The 20,097-nt window shown below is 46.0% G+C and overlaps 2 protein-coding genes across 3 annotated transcripts in view; one reads left to right on the forward strand and one right to left on the reverse strand.

Annotated features, from left to right (window-relative positions):
* Nucleotides 1-2,485: 2,485 nt before the first annotated feature.
* On the reverse strand, nucleotides 2,486-4,868 carry SIL1 (SIL1 nucleotide exchange factor). Its single transcript, XM_085638445.1, has one exon. The coding sequence runs from the start codon at nucleotides 4,824-4,826 to the stop codon at nucleotides 3,477-3,479; it is 1,350 nt and encodes a 449-aa protein (XP_085494571.1). The 5' UTR covers nucleotides 4,827-4,868; the 3' UTR covers nucleotides 2,486-3,476.
* Nucleotides 4,869-5,332: 464 nt separating this feature from the next.
* Nucleotides 5,333-20,097, forward strand: part of DAPK3 (death associated protein kinase 3) — a 40,781-nt gene continuing 26,016 nt past the window's right edge. Inside the window, exon 1 of one of the 2 annotated variants that reach the window (XM_085638444.1) lies at nucleotides 5,333-5,426. The gene's annotated coding sequence lies outside the window, so the exon portion shown is untranslated. Of the gene's footprint in view, nucleotides 5,427-6,044; nucleotides 6,176-20,097 lie in introns of those variants that run through there. The other variant, XM_085638443.1, reaches the window with a different exon arrangement.

Here is a 20,097-nt window from a genome sequence, read left to right on the forward strand (position 1 = left end):
AATTTCTAGAACCTGGTACTCCTCATCATCGACAACTATTGACAACCATAAACGCCCCCAATTCCCAAAGCAAATCATTTTTACGGTGGAGAAATAATATTCAACTGTGTTTAGCAAATCAAAGGTCAGTGAGCGTGGGGGCATGGTCAAAATTATAGCTAAAAACAAAGGGCCTCATTTGTGAGAAATTGGCGTAGGGCAGCGCCGCAAGTATTCTTGCTGCGCTGCCCTACACCAATGTGAAGGGCAGGAAAGCAACGTATTTATGAAATACGGTGTATTCATGTCCTTTCCTCTTGCTTTGGCTCACAAATTGCTGCCTAGCATCAACATGGGCAGGATCGTTTTTGTAATACATCTTATGAACTCTAAAATGCAAGGCCATGGCACACGAAAGATAGTATCCCTAACAAGCAAGCTAGAGTCTGTGATCTTGGTCAGGTGCAAAGACACATGGTCCAGAAAAAATGAGGGAGGGTGAACTTACAAAAGAACAACCTGGCCTGTGGCCAATGTGGCAATGGCTAACTGTAGGGTGGCCTCTGCTCTGCCCAGGGGAGGAATTAGTGGCCTACAGAGCAGAGTGTGCCAGGCAGAAGAAGAGGTCCGACTGCTTAAAGGAGTCTGCAAGAGCGATAATGTCAGTGAGGATGTTGAAGGGATGGATTGCGACATGGTCTCATTCAGAGCGACACACCATATTAGAAGATGAAGGAATACAATTCCTGACATTGCAAAATGTTGCCACGAGGCTTAAACAAAATGTAACCCAATTCATGTTGGAGGGTAGCATGTTGCCCCCTTATACGAGGCTGTGGGGTGACAAACCGGTGGTGGCAGTTGAGTACAGTAACTTTTCCGCAATACGCTGATAGCCTCCTGGTCCTCCCTCTGTAAAATCTGTGCAGCACCCCCCCCTACCGGGCCCCTTTTTTACATGAAGATTTGTGTATGGAGCCAAGAGTTTCATGCGAATTTGCCCTCATCCTTGCTAGACAAAATCTGGATATATCAATATTCCCATGATACCGGGCTCCTATTCAGAAATTTCTGATGGGGCTGGTTTCTTGCTAAACCATTATGCCTGCCCTCTTCCTGTACTGTGAGCTTCCACATCATTACAGCCAAGGATGTCTGGGGCCAGTCTTCAAAACACTTTGGCTAATTGGAATACCCAAGTGCCCCAAATGCTTGGGAACTATTGATACGACTGGATTATGCTATTGGTCTGGATTGTAGGAGAGGTTAAACTTCTAAAAAAGCAGGTATTTTTGCTTGTTGTGACTTCCTGCTAGAGTCTACCTTTTCAGAAAATACAACCCTCTTAGAATGACCATGTTTTTGGACTTTAGGAAGAGACGGTTTGCATATGCACAGTGATGTAATTTGGGATCATTGTATATACATATTTCTCTTTCGGTTATCCTGAAAACCGTCATGGATCAGGCACACAGTTTTACAAGCTTTTGCCTTTTAACAGTTGTTCGCTGCTCACCATCTGCACTGGAAAAAGATGTCATTATTCAGTGGAACATGTTTTTACAATACACATCTCCCCACATATACATCTGGATTGTCCGTTCTCACCAAGTTCCTAAACATAATTTCACATGAGCGTCACTGACTCAAACAAACTTTATTGTTCATCTGTAGAGACTGTCATCTCTGATGTTTGCAACCACTCAGTGTTACATGGTTACCTCTCCAGATATGCCCCAGGCCCTTTTGAATGCTGTTATTGAGTTTGTACAGGAGTATATTTTATTTTTGTGAAAAAGCTCTCGTGTAACTTCTGACCATTTCAAAGAAGTTCTACTCCATGCTTAATCTAAAGCCACGTCGTCGCAGGTACATGGTTGCCTTCTCTACTGTGTATGACTTAGACGTCTCTTATTATACACCCTATCTTTCCAATTATTCAATGCATCACTGTTGCATCTCCTGTCATAAGAGGTCGGATGAAGGCCATGCACCCTCTTGGTACTTCCCCTAAGAATGCCCTTATCTTAACTTTATCCTGGAAAGGTATTGTTGGATTTGTGTTAAGAGCTTCAGTGTGTTCTTTTGCTTGCTAGCGCGTGCACTATCAAGGTGGGAAGTCTTGATATGATTGTGGCAATACCAATATGCATGGCAGGTATGGGATTTGTTTTATATAATGTGTCTGTTAGATGTTTTGGTGTAGTGTATTTTAGTGAACAGTGTTAGTGGGTGCCTCGTGTTAGCTGGCTACATTGCATACCTGAGCTGCATGGGGTCCATCAAAGGTGTTCTTTATCTATCTATCTATCTATATGTGTGTGCGTTGCTTCTTGGGGGTTAGTGCTGCTGGAAATTACATGCGCTAAAGGTATAAGTGAAGTGCGAAACAATTAATGTGTGCATGGAACTGAAAGTAACACTTTTTTCAACAGCAAATGTATATTGGAATCAAGTCACATTTTCAACACAATTGTGTAAAATATACAATGACAATGGAAACGGGTTTTCCCTAAGAATAATTTATTTAACATTTAACAATCTATTCCAATATTAAAGTATTGAACTTGACAACATATTTTTCTGTTCATCATAAGACGTGAATGAGAGTGCAACGTAGAAGCATACAAGTCATTTTATTGTAGTACTAACATAAAACAGACCCACTACAACATTCCTGATCACCAAATGGCAGTTCTTTCAATAGTATGCACTGTATTACAGCAGGTCTGCGTATGATAGTTTCCCACCCCTCAACACCAGGACACTCTGTTGAGTAACCGTGCACTCTACAAATCCCTCCCATTCCTTTATTCAACAAAATGACAAAATCCGAAGTCTAAATGGTTACAACTTGTACAACATAGCTGATCATTCGCTACTAATTGCATCCAATTTGTTGACTTTGGCTTTTTGATTACTTCCGATCTGCAGTCCTTTATCACTATGGTCATTGTTTATAGCATATGTTGGCTGTAAATGTTCTTCTCCTTTGTTGTAAAGCTTCCGCGCATATGTTTGTGATAAGGGCAAGAAAGGTAACCAGGTAGGCCAAACGCACTCAAGTCTTTAGAAATGTCTGAATGTACTAAACAGGGATCAGCAAGTTGTAGGACAAGACTTGCCATCTCTCGTTCAGTGGGATGAAGGTAAACTGAGTTTGCTGGTGAAAAGAAGGCACTTGTTCCAGAAATGGATGGTGTTATTTATTGTAACTATTTAGGAGAAACATCCTTGTGAACAGGACCCCCGACAGCAGATAACTCTCTACTGGTAACTCTGGACACTTCACCTTCATTATTCTACATTCAATAAGGAAACTGTGTGGACTTTAAAATACCTTGAACATAACAGTTAGGAAACTCGGTTGGCACAGTATCATAACAAAGAACATAAGATTAATTTGTTTAGTGGAAAATAGATCTGTAACTGCAACAAAATAGGTAAAAAGTGCTGAAACTGCTTTCATTTGAAATGTCAAATATTATGGGCATATATCACATCAACCATTCCATTATGCCACTTACAGTACTAAAAATCTCTTTAAAGTACCCATCTTTTTCCCCTTCATGTTGCTCTTCTGTCGAAAGATCTTGATATTCTTTAACGAGAATTGACAAAGTTGTACCCAGCTGTTTGTCGGTTTTAAAAGAGTCTCCACAGGTGGAAAGCAGCAGCTTTATGACTTTCAGAACTTTTTCTCGATAGTCATGCTCCGGCACACCAAGGAGGCCCGGAATGAGAGTACACCAGCCATGTTCCAGCACCGCCCCGATGAGGTCAACCTGGCTGTATTGTTGAATTTTTTCCTTTTCAAGTTCACTGCCATTTGCAGCCTCCAACACAATCTTCTTTTCCACCATCAAGTCATACAGCAGTGTCACCACGCGAACAGAGAGGGTTTGTGTCTCCTTATCCCTACAGAGACCTTTGAGCACATCAAGACCTCCCAATCTAAGGAACTGTTGCTGGGCGTAGGGAAATTGTCGCAGCAACGATGACAATGCGAAGAGAGCCTTCTTCTTGACCGGCAGTGGTTGACTAGTTGCCAAAATGACCAGTAACTTCTGTAGGGCACCACCTTCCATAGCTTTGATTTGAACTTTTGGGTTACTGGACAGGGCAGCACCCAGAACAAATGCAGAGCGCTCTTTTAGCAGAGGCTCTGTACTGTTAAGACCGTTAATGACCAGCTGGAGACCCCCAAGAGGAAGCAAGTCCTGGGCATTGTCCACCTGGTGGACATAGTACTCCAGGTCATATAGGGCCGCCGATTTTTCATCTACGGTGGAAGTGGAGCTGTTTAGGATCTGAAGTAGCCTTTCCATTATCTGAAAATCACTCTCGATGTTCATATGAAGGCGTTCAAACTCTTGCTTGAGCTCTTCGATGGGGCGAAACTTCTGCTTGAACTTTTCCTTACGTGTCTTCTCCTCTGGCCTCTCAGTTGCTGCATCTTCCTTTATTTTAGCTAGAGCCTCCTTGAGTTCCCGTGTGGTATAGAGGCTAGGGTCCAGGGGCAGCTTTGTCTGCTTTTTTACACCTTTCTTCACAGCAGCCTCTGTGCCTTGCAGCTTGGCCTCGTTGACCCCTGTCTGCAGGTTAAGTCGCATATGCAGCCCAGGTGGCACAGCCTGCCCTGGTCTCACCACCTGCCACTCATGGGTGGGTTGAAAGACCTGCTGGTCTTCAAGGTCCAGGTCATCCTCCACCACTGCCTCCTCGAAAGTGTCCTCATCAGTACTGCTACCTCCTGTCGTGATCAGGGCAAACGCCTTGTCTGGAATGTCCTGACTCGAAGCTGTGCATAGGAACAGCGTGCACACGAACAGCAACACAAGCCCCATGTTTATCACATACCGGTGATGATTCACTATTAACTTCCGCGTTATGGAAATAAAAAACAACCTGCATCTCTCAGGCAACGTGGTAAATATATTCTCACGTATAAAGTCTAAGCATCCGCTTTGGACTTTAAATAACTCATTACATAGATTTCATACGACCAGAATTAGTAGCATTAAATGACAAATGATCAATCGTCATAAATTTAGAGTAAACTTCGGAAGCGCTTATTATTCTAAAATTACGGATATACATTGTGTGGTGTTCTCATAAAATGAATGCGCATTTCAATTAATATATTTTAAATCTATGCTGTGATGGATTTAACTAAATTTCTAGTTTTGTTCAACTTCTTTTAAACGCGGTGCTCATACATTCATTGTAAAAGTTCTAATTTTAAGATGGCTACCATCATGAATGGGGCGGGGTCTGGCTGAGCAGTGTTCCTAACCTACCAATTAATGAGACGTGTTTGTCACGTCTTACTTCAGAGCGTGCGTTGTCCTGAAAGGGGAACATTCACTATTGGCATCTGGCGCCATCTTTGAACAGCTCCACTATCATACCCCGTTATGCCAAAGACAGGGAAAAGTACCTATGAGGTAAAATCCTTCTGATTGGATATTTAAAATCTTAAAATATGAGTTTTCAGGCTTCTTTGGCGCTAGAAGTTATAATTCCAGACAGCATAACTCGGTGAGTAGAAGTATTCAAAAGATATTTACCGTATGTAAAAATGCAACATCCCAAGATGGCTGTAACTCTTGTGTCGGGAACATAGAAAGAGGACAAGGGAGGTAAACAAATCACACGTTGACGCACACATGACGGCGTTTAAGCTAAAAGTCGTAGTGCAGAGAAAGTTAGTTTCACAGGCTGCAGTAGCCGTTCGCTTAAAATAGAAGAGCTCAGAGAAAGGAGTCTACGAATGCTAAGCGACTCTCCGTTTTTATTCCATCCTATACGTTTTGCTGTTTCTTTTCTATGTTAGTGTTAATAATATACAGGAAGACATAAGAAAAAGACCGAGTAAGGAAGTAGTGGTTGCAACTCTGCTCGCGGCGGCGGTAGATAATTTCATTGACAAGAACTTCCACCAATCGTTGAGCGGCATTTTACTTTCTACAACGCCCCAGAGCACTCAGTGGGTTGCTGTAAGCGAATGACAGCAAAAGTATCCAATCGAAAAATTGGTCTTCCTGAAGTAATATTCCAGCCAATCCTGAAGCTCTGAGGTGGTGTCGAGTGACGTCTGCGGGAGTAGCCAGCTGAGCGAGAGATGGGGCTGTGGTTGTGGCATCCGGCGGAGGCTGAGGGAGAGGGCGAGAAGGGAAGGATCAGTGCATCTCCGGTGAGTGGAGGTGGGAGAAACACTTGGAAGTATTTGAGGCTCTTCACTGTGGTGGGAAAATGGTCCTTGTGAGAAAAGCGGGACAACAAATGGAGGAAGGACTGAGGTGCACGAATCTATAGGTGGAAATGAGTATTGTTATTGCATTTATATAGCGCTTACTAACCCTGAGAAGGCATTGGAGCGCTTTAGGCCAGTCAGTAATGCTGCTCTGAAACCCAAGGTTAGTGGTTAGTCCAGTGTTATTGATTATTTTTGGTTACTGGGATTAGTCCTGTGCTCTTAAACAAACCAATTCGTGCCTTCACTTCAGTTTCTTTGTATAGATTACAGTAGTAAGAGCAATGAGTGATGATAATATGTGGGAAAGCAATGAGACTAAGTCACAAGGAAGTATGAAGGGTAGTGATAAGGGAGGCACTGTAATATTGATGATGAAGTGGAGACTGTTATCCCTGAAGAGAAACGAAAGTTATTATTATATAGAGGAATAAGAGGCAATGGTCTATAGTAAAAATGGAGGCTATCATCACAAGAAATCATTCCCCGTCATTTTTGGTGTTTAATGAGGAGCACAGATGATGGCAGGCAGTAGTTAATGGAGCTGAATGTGGAACGTTGTGCTATAGGAATACATTGGACACATTTTCTATAGGGTGGATCGAGTGTCAATAGTATTGGCAAGGATTTGTGTACTGTTATGACTACGGAGAAATGAAGGTCATAAGCAATAAGAAAGGGCAATGTTCTGGAGAAAAATGAGGGACTGTCATTGCAAGGAGTGTGGGTATTGAAACAGTTGAATGAGATGGTGTAATCGATGGGTAGGAATAAGGTGCCGTAATATGTTAAATGAATGATGGACTAATATTTGGGGATACCTGAAGGACCACAAACCGGAAGTGATATGAGGGACCATTATAGTTCATGACGGGCTATAATCTAATGGGAGAAACGAGAAGCTTTGCACTACAGGGAGCAATGGTGGAGCAGCATTTGTGTGAAAGGACGAAATACTAATTCATGAGAGAGCCTAATCTGTTTGATAGTGAAGTGATTTATTCGATACATGAATGAAAAGCACTAATCAGTTGGGAAATGAAAGGTACTAACTAACCTATGGGAGATAATGAAAATAGGTGAAATAGGAAGTCAGATATTTTTCATGATTGCACTGTGTTCATGTTATATTACTGTCTGACAAGTATTTTTAAACTGTTGACATGACCTTTTATTTCCGTCAATGTTCCCCTGAGAACTTTCCTCCAATCATTGGGCCCAGAATAGACAGAAACTGTTTAATGGGATCTTTCGCCACCCTCCCTTACAGTTTGCTTTCCTGGTCTGTCCCATCTGCTCCTCTCTTGCATTGTTACTTACCTGCCCCATTACCCCGTTGTTACTTGCCTGCCCCTTTCCCACATTGTTGCTTTCCTCTGCGTCCCGCACACCCCTTACTGTGTTGTTGCTTTCCTGCCCATTCCCTGTTGTTGCTTGCCTACCCCTTCCTGTGTTGTTGCTTTCCTTCCCCCACCTGCCCCCTCCCACATTGTTGCTTGCCTGCCCCCAACACACCCCACCTGCCTCATTGCTTGCCTCCCACCTATGTTGTTGCTTGCCTGCCCGGTCCCACCGCTCCTCCTACATTTTTGCTTGTCTGCGCCATCCCACTTGCCCCCGTGTAGTTGCTTGCCTGCCCCATTCCACCTGCCCTCCCGGGTTGTTGATTGGCTGCTCCGATCCAGTGCGTTCTTGCTTGCCTGCTCCATCCCAGTGAGTTGTTGCTTGTCTTCCTAGTTCTAACCCACCCTGTCCCAATGTATTGTTGCTTGCCTGCCCCATCCCAATGTGGTGTTGCTGTCCAGTTTGCCCCAGTGTTGTTGTCTGCCCTGTCCCACATGCCCCCCTCTTGTGTTGCTGCCTCCCTGCCCCCCTCCGGTGTGGTTGCCTGCCTGCCGCCCTCCGGCGTTGTTGCCTGCCTGCCGCCCTCCGGCGTTGTTGCCTGCCTGCCGCCCTCTGGCGTTGTTGCCTGCCTGCCGCCCTCTGGCGTTGTTGCCTGCCTGCCGCCCTCTGGCGTTGTTGCCTGCCTGCCGCCCTCTGGCGTTGTTGCCTGCCTGCCGCCCTCCCACCCTCATCGCATTGCTTGCCAGCCTGCCTTCTTGCCTCGTTGGCTGCCCTCTTCCGCATTGTCTTTGCTTGCCAGTCCTTCCCACCTCCCGATCCCAATTGTTGATGCTTGTGTCAAACTCCCACCTACCTCTCCGCATTGTTACTTGCACTCTTCCGTCCCACCAGAAAAAAAGTGCTATGATGCAGCCAGTGCTGGCTGCTTTAGAGTGCTTTTTTCTAACTTTCAGCCATGCTGCATAGCAGCTGTGAAGCTCTACAATATGGCTAAAAACGTTGATAAAGCCAATACCTCTTGTGTAGGCAACAGCTGTTGGCTTTGCCAATGCTTGTTATTTTTCTTATTGTAGGTGCCATTTATTTATTTATTTATTTGTTTAATATATTTTACATTTATAAAGCACAATTGCTATCTACAAAAGTGCCCTGGCTCTGAGTGACTGCGGAGTGTATTGTATTGTAATTGCATTTATATAGCGCTTAATACCCCTGACGAGGCGTCAAAGCGTTTTTTCGGCGAGTAGCACGCTACTCCGGAACCCATAAAGGATTAGTGTTGAATTAGTATAGTGAAATACGAAAGTAATTTGAGTGGTGGATAGGTTAGTCAGTTATTTACTGATTCCATTTTATGCTTGCATTAATGGGCATAAGGCTATGATTTCAGTACATTTCTAAAATGTTCTGTGATTGAGCGAAGAAAGGAGGGAAGGTTGAGCGGAAAAAGATCTACCCCTAGTATGTAAGCGCTTGAATTTCGGTAGAGCTAGAAGATTACCATCAAAACACCACAGCCTGCAAGTGGGTGGTACTGGAGGAATTTATTTTGCAGGTGAGCGGATCATTCCTGATGGATGGCCTTATGCACCAGACCTAGGAATTTGGGCACAGGAAGCATGTGCAATGTGTCAGTCAATCAATCAGGGGCTTGTAAAGCACGACTACTCACCTGTAAGGGTCTCAAGGTGCTGGTAGGGGTGTTGGGGGGGGGGGGGAGGGGGGGAATGCTGCTGATCCGTCTAGGCGCTGTGGTTCAGTCATAGAGCCAGGTCTTGAGGTCCTTCCTGAGTTGAGGCAGTGACGGTGATTGCCTGAGGTGGAGAGGCAGGGGGTTCCAGGTCTTTGCTGCGAGGTAGGAGAAGGATCTTCCTCCAGCTGTGGTTTTGCAAGAATGTGGGATGGTAGCCAGGGCCAGTTGGGCGGATCGTAGGTCTCTGGTGGGTATGTGGAATGCGAGGCGGTGGTTGAGGTTCGCTGGTCCTGCATCGTTTAGTGCTTTGTATGAGTGTGAGGCGCTTGAAGGTAATTCTTATGTTGACAGGGAGCCAGTGGAGGTCTCTTAGGTGGCTGGTGATGTGATTGCAGTGGGGTATGTTGAGGATTAGTCTGGCAGAGGCGTTCTGGATGTTCTGCAGTTTCTTGAGGAGTTTCTGGATGATGCCGGGGTAAAATGCATTGCCGTAGTCGATTCTGCTGCTGACGGGTGCTTGGGAGACCGTCTTTCTGGACTCCGCGGGGATTAATTTGAAGATCTTTCAGAGCAGGCAAAGCGCGTGGAAGCCGGATGATTAGACTGCGTTGATCTGGCGGCTCATGGTGAGCGAGGAGTCCACATGCAGAACCTCTGCATCATCCTGGTCTGTGGGTGTGGTTCCAAGTGCTGCGGGCCAACAGGAGTGTCCCAAGTGGAGGGGGTGGAGCACATGATGAGGACACCTGTCTTCTCTGAGTTGAGCTTGAGGAAGCTGTTTTTCATCCAGGCGGTGACAGCCTTCACCCCGTTGTAAAAGTTATTCTTGGCGACTGTTTGTTGGTGAGGGAGAGAATCAACTAGGTGTCGTTTGCATAGTAGACAACGTTGAGTCCATGGTTCCTGACGATGGCTGCAAGCGGGGCAATGTAGATGTTGAAAAGCGTGGGGCTCAGGAAGGAGCCCTGAGGCACTCTGCAACTGATCTCTTTGGGTTCCAAGAGGAACAGAGGTAGTCTGACTCTCTGTGTTTGGCTGGTGAGGAAGGAGCAGATCCATTCCAGGGCTTTGTCGTAGATGCCATCATCGTGGAGTCTTGTGCATAGGGTGCGGTGAGAGACGGTATCGAATACGGCCAAGAGGTCCAGGAGGATGAGGGCTGCAGTTTCGCCTCAGTCGAGGAGAGCGCAGATGTCGTCTGTGGCAACAAGGAGGGTCATCTCAGTTCTGTGGTTGCTTCGGAAGACGGATTAGGAGAGGTCTAAGATTTGGTTTGCTTTGATGAACTCGGAAAGTTGGGCATTGATGGCCTTCTTGATGACCTTGGCTGGGAAGCGGAGAAGCAAAATGGGTCTGAAGTTCTTGTGGTCCGTCAGGTCGGCAGAGGGTTTCTTCAATAAGGGGTTGTTCTCTGCATGTTTCCAGTCTTCAGGAAGGAGGCAGAGTTAATGGAGCAGTTGATGGTGTGGCAGTTTAGGGACGATGGTGATGCCTGCTCCGTTGAAGATGTGATGCAAGTAGGGGCCTGAGGGTGCTCGGGAGTGGATGCTCTTCATGATCTTGAGGATGTCATCCTCTGTGAGGGGGGTCCAGCTGAGTAGGGTCTGTTGGGGTCAGACGTTTAGCATGCAGTGGTTGCGGGTGGAGTGGGGGGTCTTGGGTATCGAGGCTGTCAAAGCTGTTGTATATCTCTCTGATCTTGCAGTGGAAGGGGGTGCTGAGGTTGTTGCAGAGGTCTTAGGAGCTGTGCTGGGTCTGGTGAATTATTTGACCACGGCGAAAAGTTCCTCACTGTTTAATAAGTTGGCGTTGATCCTTTCTTGTAGGGCCGCTTTCTTTGTTGTTCCGATGAGGTGGCAGTGTGGGGTCTTAAAGGCTGAATGATCTTCCTAGGGCTTGCTGTTCTTCCATCTTTTCTCGAGTCGTCTATAGGCGCGTCTGGACTCATGAGGGCGGGGGAGAATCAGCTGGCTTTCTTGGAGTGTAGCTTGCTTTGGTGCTTTCTTCAGGAGAGCCAAAGTGTTGGTGTAGTCGGAGATCCTTCGGTGGCGGTTGCATGCTGCGGTTTTGGCGTCTGTGGATGTGGGTGGAGGGGTTTTGCTGAAGGCTGTGGTGAGCTGTTCTTCGGTGATCTTGTTCCAGCTTCTATGAGGGTAGCGGTGGGCATGGTGGTGTATGATGGGTTTGGTGAAGCCAAAGTGAACGCTTCAGTGGTCGGTTCACTGGAGCTCGGTGGTGTGGCTGAAGGTGATTTTGTCGCTGGCGGAGAAGATAGGGTCAAGTGTGTGACCTGCTGAGTGGGTTGGGGAGGTGACCAGTTGTTTGAGTACGAAGGTGGCAAGGTTCTCCAGCAGCGACTTGTTTGAGTTGTCCAGGTGAAAGTTGAGGTCGCAGAGGACGATGTAGTCTGTGGAGGGGAGAGTGTGGGATGTGATGAAGTTGATGGAATCGCTGAATGGTGGACGGGGTCCGGGGAGTCTTTAGATGAGGGTGCTGCGGAGGGTGGTGTTTGGGTTGGTCTGGACCTGGAAGTGGAGGTGGAGGTGCTTCTTGTTGGCTGAGTGGTCGTCCATGTGGGTGGTGACGCAAAGGCTGCTTTAGTGTACGATGGTGATGCCTCCCCTGGTTTGTTGACACAGTCCTTATAGATGATCTTGTACCTGTCCAGCGTGTCTGTGGCGATGTCTGGCGTGGAGGTGGGGTTTACCCAGTTGTTCATGAGGAAGCGATGTCGGGGTTGGAGGAGTTGAGCAGGTCCCAGATCTCCACCACATGTTTGTGGAGGGAGCATGTGTTGAGCAGGATGCAGTTGAGGTGGCCGTGTCCAGTTTTTGATGGTCATGCGGTGGGTGGGGCTGATGTGCGGTGGCAGGGGAAGGTGCGGCTGAAGTTGCAGCAGGAAAAAGGGCCTTGAGTGTGCATCGACCGCGCCCGGTGGCAGGCAGTACGGCGTCCGGTGTTGAGCATGGAGGGTGCTCGCGTCGTAGCGGTGGATGGTCCGAGAACCAAGGTCGGGGGCACTGGCACGGTCCGGACACAGACAGGTTTGCCTTTAGCCTGGCCGCCATAAATAGTGTGAGAGGGTGCTGGACAGCTGGGAAACGGGAATCGGCGCTGGAGGGTGTGGTCCGCGGGCAGGGGCTTGGGGAAAAAAAGGTGCAAAAAGAGGCAAGAGAGCAGCAGCAGAAAAATAGCAGAAACCGTGAAGAAACGTGAACAAGAGAAGAAAAGGGGTTTAGAGGGCAGAGCAGCGGCAGAGGAGAGAAGCTCCCCACTTTACCACCAGGGATGAGGTGCAGGCGGGGGCCTGCGGGTGGAGGAGGGCCTCAAACTCTTACCAGCAAGGGTCAGGGCCAGCAGCTACTTCGGCGGAGCTGCATGGGGAGTGAAGCATCTCATTGACAAGGTCGGGCTTCAATAGCTAAGGAATGATGGGGAGAGCTAATGCCAGCTGTTTTACATCGGTCTGAATCCTCTACATCCGTTTGAACAATTAGTCATGAGAGCATAGGAATATGGAGTTTCCGTAATCCAGTCTGCTCAGAATTACTGCGAGGATCACCAATGACCTACAAATGTGTCAGAAGCAAAGGTAGAATCTTCTCAAGTGTTTTCAAGAGGGAAAAACATGTAGTGGAAAGTTTATTGACTTAAGATGTTAGTGAGAGTTCCATGTCAAATTGAAACACCCCGGATTCTCACGGCTGAAGAGGTGGTGGGAAAAGCTTCCTCTGGCCTGGAGCAGAAATCAGAGGGCAGAAGCCATGGTATCTTTCCCATGGGGTAACCTAGTACCCCTGTCTTATCTCCACTGAACTTAAAGGTATTCTGTATGAGCAAGTGGACATATGCCTCATACTGCTATGAAATGTTCAAGAGGCTGGGGAAGAGTTAGCTACAGATATCATAAATTGGGTGTCATCAGCTTTATAATTAAATAGGACACTGATTGCGTTTCATCCGGGCCATTAGTCTGAGGCAAATTTTAGATAGGGTGGGACTCAACGAGGAGCGTTGTGGTACTCCTTGACCGATGGTCCTGAAATCAGAGGGGAGAGGTGGAAGGTGAATCGCCTGATGTCTATTACTAAGATATGAGCAGCACCAGTTCAAGGCTATCCCCCTAACCCTTACCTCTGCCAATGTGTTGGAGGCGACCAAATGTTCTAATAAAACCAGGGCAATAAAATTGCCTCTGAGTTTTGCCCTCTCATGGCTCGCCAAAGTTAAGTTGGCGCGCGAGAAGAATTGAGTGCTAGGACGAGTCCCGGCGCAATTTCTCAACACGGGCGGACGCAGTAGGTCTCTACCGTTGCATTGAGAAAGCTGCCGCTCAAGTACAAAATCTACTTGAGAGCCAAAAAGAAGCAGCGCCCTCTGGCATGGCGCGTGGTGCTGTGCTCTAAAAATCAGCACATTTTTCTACTCTCGGAACTCCACGGAGTTTTTATGTAATTCTATGAGTTACGCCCACCCCTACATAATGGCCCCATTATAACCAATGTTTCTTGCCAGATTCTTGGTGGAATGGGGTCTAGTGGTGACCCAGAGGAGATGAAATCTGCATGTTTAGAAAAACAGTCCAAATTTAGAAATTGTTATCGGAGGAGGAGACCGCTGTATCTATTGAATCAAGGGAGGAGTTCCCGTCTAGGAGACCAACTGATGCTGACTGCTTCAGACTATTCATGATGATTCGTATTTTGAGACCATTGCATAACTTTTGTGACCTGCAGATAGATGGATTTAGCCAAGTTGTGTGTGATTGAAAAGTCTCTTTGCGTAGGATTGAGGACCATGACGTATTTCTTGTGTATAGAAATCTGCTTTGGTGGTCATAGTGAGTTTTATATAGGTTTTGAAAGCCACCTTTAAGCTCAAATGTATGTTCCAGGTATAGCTTAATCACCAGTGTTTTACGTTTTCACACTTACGTTTAGGATATGTTAATGCATTGTTATACCTAGGGGCTGATGGGCATACCTTATTTTAGGGACAATATGTAGTACTGGCCCTACCCATTGGTTGTATGCTGCTGTTTGGTCCTGAACTGAAAGGCCCTAACAAGAATGTTTTGTGCGAGAGAGACACTCTGATAGTGTATCTTGATTCAGCATAGCTATTTAAATGCATATAGCCATTTAACTTTACCAGCCTGTGAAAATATATATGGCAAAAGTATATAAAATTGTAATAAAAAATGGTATGACCAGATTTGGGGGAACAGACCTCAAAGATACCAAATTGGAAGAGGCACAAATTAAATAAAGTGTGTGCCATCTTTGTGAGTTGGGCTAGAAACAAATAGTTTAAGCCCAAGAGTGACCAATCAGTTAATTAGGTCCCTTGCTTGAGTTAGTTGATGTACTCGTCAGTGTGCAGAGACCTAAGCTACCACAAGATTTCCAAACAACTCAAATTAAAAGTATACGCACACAAGGGCTAAAAGGCAAAAAATTACTGCGTGTATGGTCACAAGACATTTTATTAATGATAAATATAAAATGATTAATATATCAAAAATAAATCAGTTTGTTAACCAATATGGAGACTTACACATCAATGTTGATTTCAGAAAATATTAGGCAATTCAAACTTACACCTTTCGCGTCAACATTCGTACTAAAACCCCACACAGTTTGCTCACAAAAGTATGTATTTGTAGAGCACAAACCTAGCCATAAAGGATGCAGGAAATTGTACAGGGTCAAAAGCAAGCATACAGTCAATAAGTTATAGGAGAGGAAGCTGTTTATTTGACTGTTACCACATTGTGATGTAGTGTTCTTAAAAGAAGCGTGTTTTTGCTCTTTTCTAAAATGGAGCAGGTTTGTGGGGGTCCTAATGTGTATTGGGATGTTATTCCAGATCCTAGGTGCGTAAATCGAAAGGGCCTCCAGCTTTGTTTTTTCTTTATTACACTTTAGTCTCCAATCTGATGGTGGCCTTGGTGCAGTGTGCTGAGGGCCACCAAAGAGGATGAGCTTGTTTGCACAGTAGGCGGCGGGTGTTTGGGTGTGCCTTTGTCACTCATTTGCAGTGAGGTAGGAGGTCCGTGGGTGAAGGATCTTAAATATAGTGATATAATGTTCTCCTAATAGGTGAGACTGTAGGTTTGTGCTGAGTAGATGGTGGTTTGTGCCATATTGGATGGGGACAGGGATGTTGTCTTCTGTAAGTGTAAAAGGCCTCCCTTCTGTTTTTTCCTGCCTTTTTGTTTGATTTGTTGCTAGTCTAGTGAGGTCTTGGCTGCTGGTGTGGTGCTGTCTGCCGGTGGTGGTTTGCTTTATTGCCGGGTACGCAGGGATGCAGTTTCTGGTGGTGCTGTTGGTGATACAGGTGGTATTGAAGAAGTGGGCCTGAGTGAGAAGTCAGTGTAGTTTTGTGGGCTGGGTTTTATGTGATAGAAGCATTTCAGTTCTTTGATGAAATGTGCTTCTCACTGCTCTTCAGAGGGCTCAGTGTGATGTCGGAGAGGCTGTGGGGTAGGCGTTACCTCTTTTCAGATGGAAGAGAACCAGGGCTTTGACCACTGTTCTCAAGTAATTTTCTTGTACTGTGAACAGTAAAGAGTAGGATGAAAGGGGATTGAGTGATGGATGACTGCTGTGCTTGAAAAGGAAAGAAGGACACACATTTTTGGGGAGGTGTAAAAATAGACATCTTTGTGTTGGTGGATTCTGGAGCACTATTTCAAAACAAGCCTTGGCATAGCCAATAGTTCTGACTTGCTTTTCATATTCTGAGTAAAACATTTTAAAAAGCCTGCCACAGTGAAGAAAAGTAAAACACAATTACTTTTTGTATAAATTACATCTATGAGATAAATAATTGAATGCATGGATGCAGTGTACTCTTTAGATGTAAAATAGTCCCTCGTATTCTAATGTGCATGAGGAGGCAGAATGATACACCAAACAACCAATCACTTGAGGTGAGAAAGAAACACTCCTCAGGGTGGAGGCTATACCTATTCTATGTATACTGTAAAGCAGTGTTTCCCAAACTGTGGGTCGCGACCCACTGGTGGGTTGGCAGACGATTTTTAGTGGGTCATGAAAGTTCACAAAATAAATGATGCCTTGAAATTAGGTATTTATCTTCTCAAATTTGCTGCACTTCAAAGTCAGAGGTCAAATGTCAGGCTATATCTTTGGACAAATTGCTGATTGTGTTTTTTTGACATGGGGATTGGTGTTTACAGACTTCTCTCACTTTGCAGTCAGAGAAAGAAAGGATAATCTAATTTTGTGACAATCTTGCTAGGGTACAGGGAAAAGCTGTAGGTTGTCGTTTTTTGGTAACACACAACAATATGTAAATACCTGTAAATGAACTGTACACGTTCAGCGTTTAGGAAACCAAAAATTAAGCAGATTTTTTTGTACTTCTGAAGGGTGATAAAAACAAAGATTTAAATGGGATCAAAACAAATCAAGACGCTTTACTTGGTGGTGCACACATGATAAATTTTCACTGAAACCTGATATCCACACATTATCTTTTGTGCACAATATAGGTTTATCAGTGAAACTGTGTGTCTGCAACTTTATGGTTTAAATCTTTGTATTGGTTTTCAAACTGGAGAACAGTAACACCTACATCCATTGGCTGGAGGAGAATAGTAACTGATTTATGAGTGAGAATGGGGAAAATAATAGGGGAGGAACCAATTAAAAAACAGAAAAAGGGAAAGGGAGCGCTTGACAGCCAAAGATGAGAGTCGCCACATTTGGGTTTGTTACTTCTGCGTCAGTGCCATGTACATGATTAAACAAGTTACTCCTCAGTGTGGACCGCCTGAGTGATGCAAAGCACACGTAGATAAATTGGACATGTCAATTCGACAAACTTGTTCGCTAGGAATCTGATGGTTGAGCCCCATGTTCTATAAAAACGCGGAAGCGTACGTGTGATGCTTGCCATCAGCTTCATCATACAAACAAGTTCCCACAATTTATGCAACCAATCCAGATGGGTCGGAATTGCGTTTGTGCCCCTTCGGGATATAATAATCTGCTTGGCAGCCCCCAAGGCCAAAGTAATAGCTCGTCTGCGACAAGACCTTAGAGGCTAAGTCAGGGTGTTGGGTAAACCCAACAAAATGTAACTTGGGAATCTAGGCAGTTCTGTGTCATAGATGTTGTCGATGACCGATAGGATGGGTGTCTAAAACTGCTGGATTTTTGGGCAGCACCCCAGCAAATGTGTTAGGGTGCCCTCCTGCCCGCATTGTCTCCAGCATTGTGCCCCCACCCCCCCTTTCTCCCACCAGGCAACCTTCACTGGAGTGTAATACCAATAATGGGCAATTTTGAGGAACACTTATTTGCCTGCAGTGCATGAAGAAGCCCTTGCTCTGTGTATAATGTCCTTCCATTCCTTAATGGAGAATTCAGACTCCCACCTGCGCTGCGCTGGTGATTTAAAATGGTGTAAAGATGCAGTGAGAAAAGTGTATATGTCTGAAAGCAGGCATTTGTTGGAGTGACGGGTGACAAACCATTTTTCGAAATCCATCAGGGACCGCCTAGCATGGGGGCGTATATGGGGCTATGTGACCCAATGTCTCAGGGCAATGTATTGCCAGTAAGCGTCAGGGGGCAAACCGTACCTGGAACGGAGCTGGCTGAAATCCATCACTTCCTCCACATCGAAAAGGTCCCCAGGTCTCGACAGTTAGCTTCTTGCCACTTAACAGCCATTCCCTTTCACTGCCAGAGGGAATAATGGGTGCCCTATAAAAGGGGTCAGAGGAGAATGTCTTTGTGGAGAGGCATCTCGCTGCTTGCACCCTATCCCAAACACCCACTGTCGCCCTGGTTATAGGTGAGATATACACTCCAACAGGTCGGTATTTCTTAGGGAGCCAAGCCGCTTTCCACGCCTGTATCCCCACGACCGAGCGATCAATAAAACACCAGTGCTTTTCGGATGCCGTTCTGTACCATTCTGCCATGTAGTGTAGTTGGGCCGCTTAATAATATCTTTTTAGGTGGGGAACACACAACTCCCCATCCTTTTGTTTGAGATATGTGTGGTTACGGGCCATGCAAGCTTTCTTTCCACCCCATATGAAGTCACCTATAAGATGTTGTAGTTTGGATAACACTGAGGGAGGGGGTTGTAGCGGTAGCATCTGCATGACGTATAAAATCCGGGGGAGTAGGGTCATTTTAACCGCTACCAATCTACCCAACCAAGACAATGTGTACGCTTTCAAGGTAGAGAGTTCCAATCTCGTCATAGCAAGAAGGGTGGCATAGTTTTCTTGTGACGTAAGCTCAAGTGTGGAGAAGATCCAGAGGCCCAGATGGGTCACCCTGTCGGAAGACCATTGAAAGGGAAACATACCTGTTAATCGATTCCAATCTTCCCTAGGGATTGTCAGGCTGAGGGCCTGCGTTTTCTGTAGGTTGCCATTAAACCTGGAGATTTTGCCAAAGTCTGCCATTTCCTTTGAAAGTGGGGGCAGGGATGTGAATGGCTGCGCTAGAATTTATAGCACATCGTCAGCGTAAAGCGATATTTTATGTTCCCTGTCTCCCATGCAAATCCCAGAGATATCAGCGAGCTAACAAATACACTCTGCAAAGGGCTCCATGTAGAGCGCAAATAATAAAGGGTTACCTGTGAGATCCTAAAGGGGCAGGACGAGGTTCCATTCATACGGATCTTGGCCTCTGGGAGAACGCAGTTACAGCTAACCCAACGTTGAAATCTTCCCACTAGCCCAAATCTAACAAATACCACCTGCAGGTGGGGCCAGTGCACCCTGTCAACGTGTTTTTTTAGCATCCACTGACAAGAGCAGGGCAGGCATCTTGCAGCATTGTGATTTGTCGAGGAGGTGGCAGTCACTTGGTTCCATCGCCACAACCCCTTTCAGGGATGAACCCTGACTGATCAGGGTCAATGAGAGCCTGCATACACAGTGCCAAGCGGGAGGCCAGCACACTGGTAAAAAAAATGTAATCGCTGTTTAGTAAAGAGATAGGCCGATACGAGGCACATCTCCTTGGATCCTTGCCCGTCTTCGGGAGAACTACAATATTAGCCATCTGCATGAATGGAGTAAGGCACCCGGTATCGCTGAACGGGTTGTAGCGATGGGCAAGCAGAGGGGCAAGGATAAGCGCGATCATTTTATAAAATTCAGAGGTGAAGCTGTCTTCTCGGGGGGCTTTGCCAATAGGAAGTTTTTTAATAGCTCGGAGTACCTCCTTGGGACTAATATCAACATCCATTTTGACCGCTTCTGAGTCTAGGAGCGGAGTCACCGGGCCCTTGTGATATAGCTCACGGCCGCCGGTTCAGCCAACGTCTCCGCAGTGTAAAGTGCAGAGTAGAAACGTTCGAATTCACCCGCTATATGGACATCCCACCCTCCCTCCCGACCCTCAACTTCTACAACCCGGCATTGGGCCACCTGCTCTCGTAGTCTGTGTTGCCTCCTTCATATTACTTCTGCCTGGTGCACAGGAGAGCAAATGCCGCCCTGTCAACATTCAGTATCTTCAATTGTTTCCGGCTCACCATAAGTTGACGCCTGGCCTGAGTAGAACCCAAGCGTTTTTGAACCCCCTCCCAATCAATCAATCAATCAGGGAGTTGTGAAGTGCCCTACTCACTATTGAGGGTCTCAAGGTGCTGGGGAGGGGGGGTGGTGCAGCTCCGGTCAGTTCTTTAACTGTGTGCTCCAGCGTGACCTTCCTTTCTTTATTTAGCCTAGCTGTGATAGCAATGAACTGTCCCCGAAGAACTGCCTTTAGTGTATCCCACAGTAACGCGACTGGCGTAGAGCCTTCGTCATTTGCGTCTAGGA

The sequence above is a fragment of the Triturus cristatus genome, chromosome 12 (assembly GCF_964204655.1).
Source record: "Triturus cristatus chromosome 12, aTriCri1.1, whole genome shotgun sequence".
In the NCBI taxonomy this organism is placed as follows: Eukaryota; Metazoa; Chordata; class Amphibia; order Caudata; family Salamandridae; genus Triturus; species Triturus cristatus.

Coding starts and splice junctions, on each gene's coding strand:
- SIL1 (XM_085638445.1), bottom strand. CDS start 4,826: ATGGGGCTTGTGTTGCTGTTCGTGTGCACGCTGTTCCTATGCACAGCT.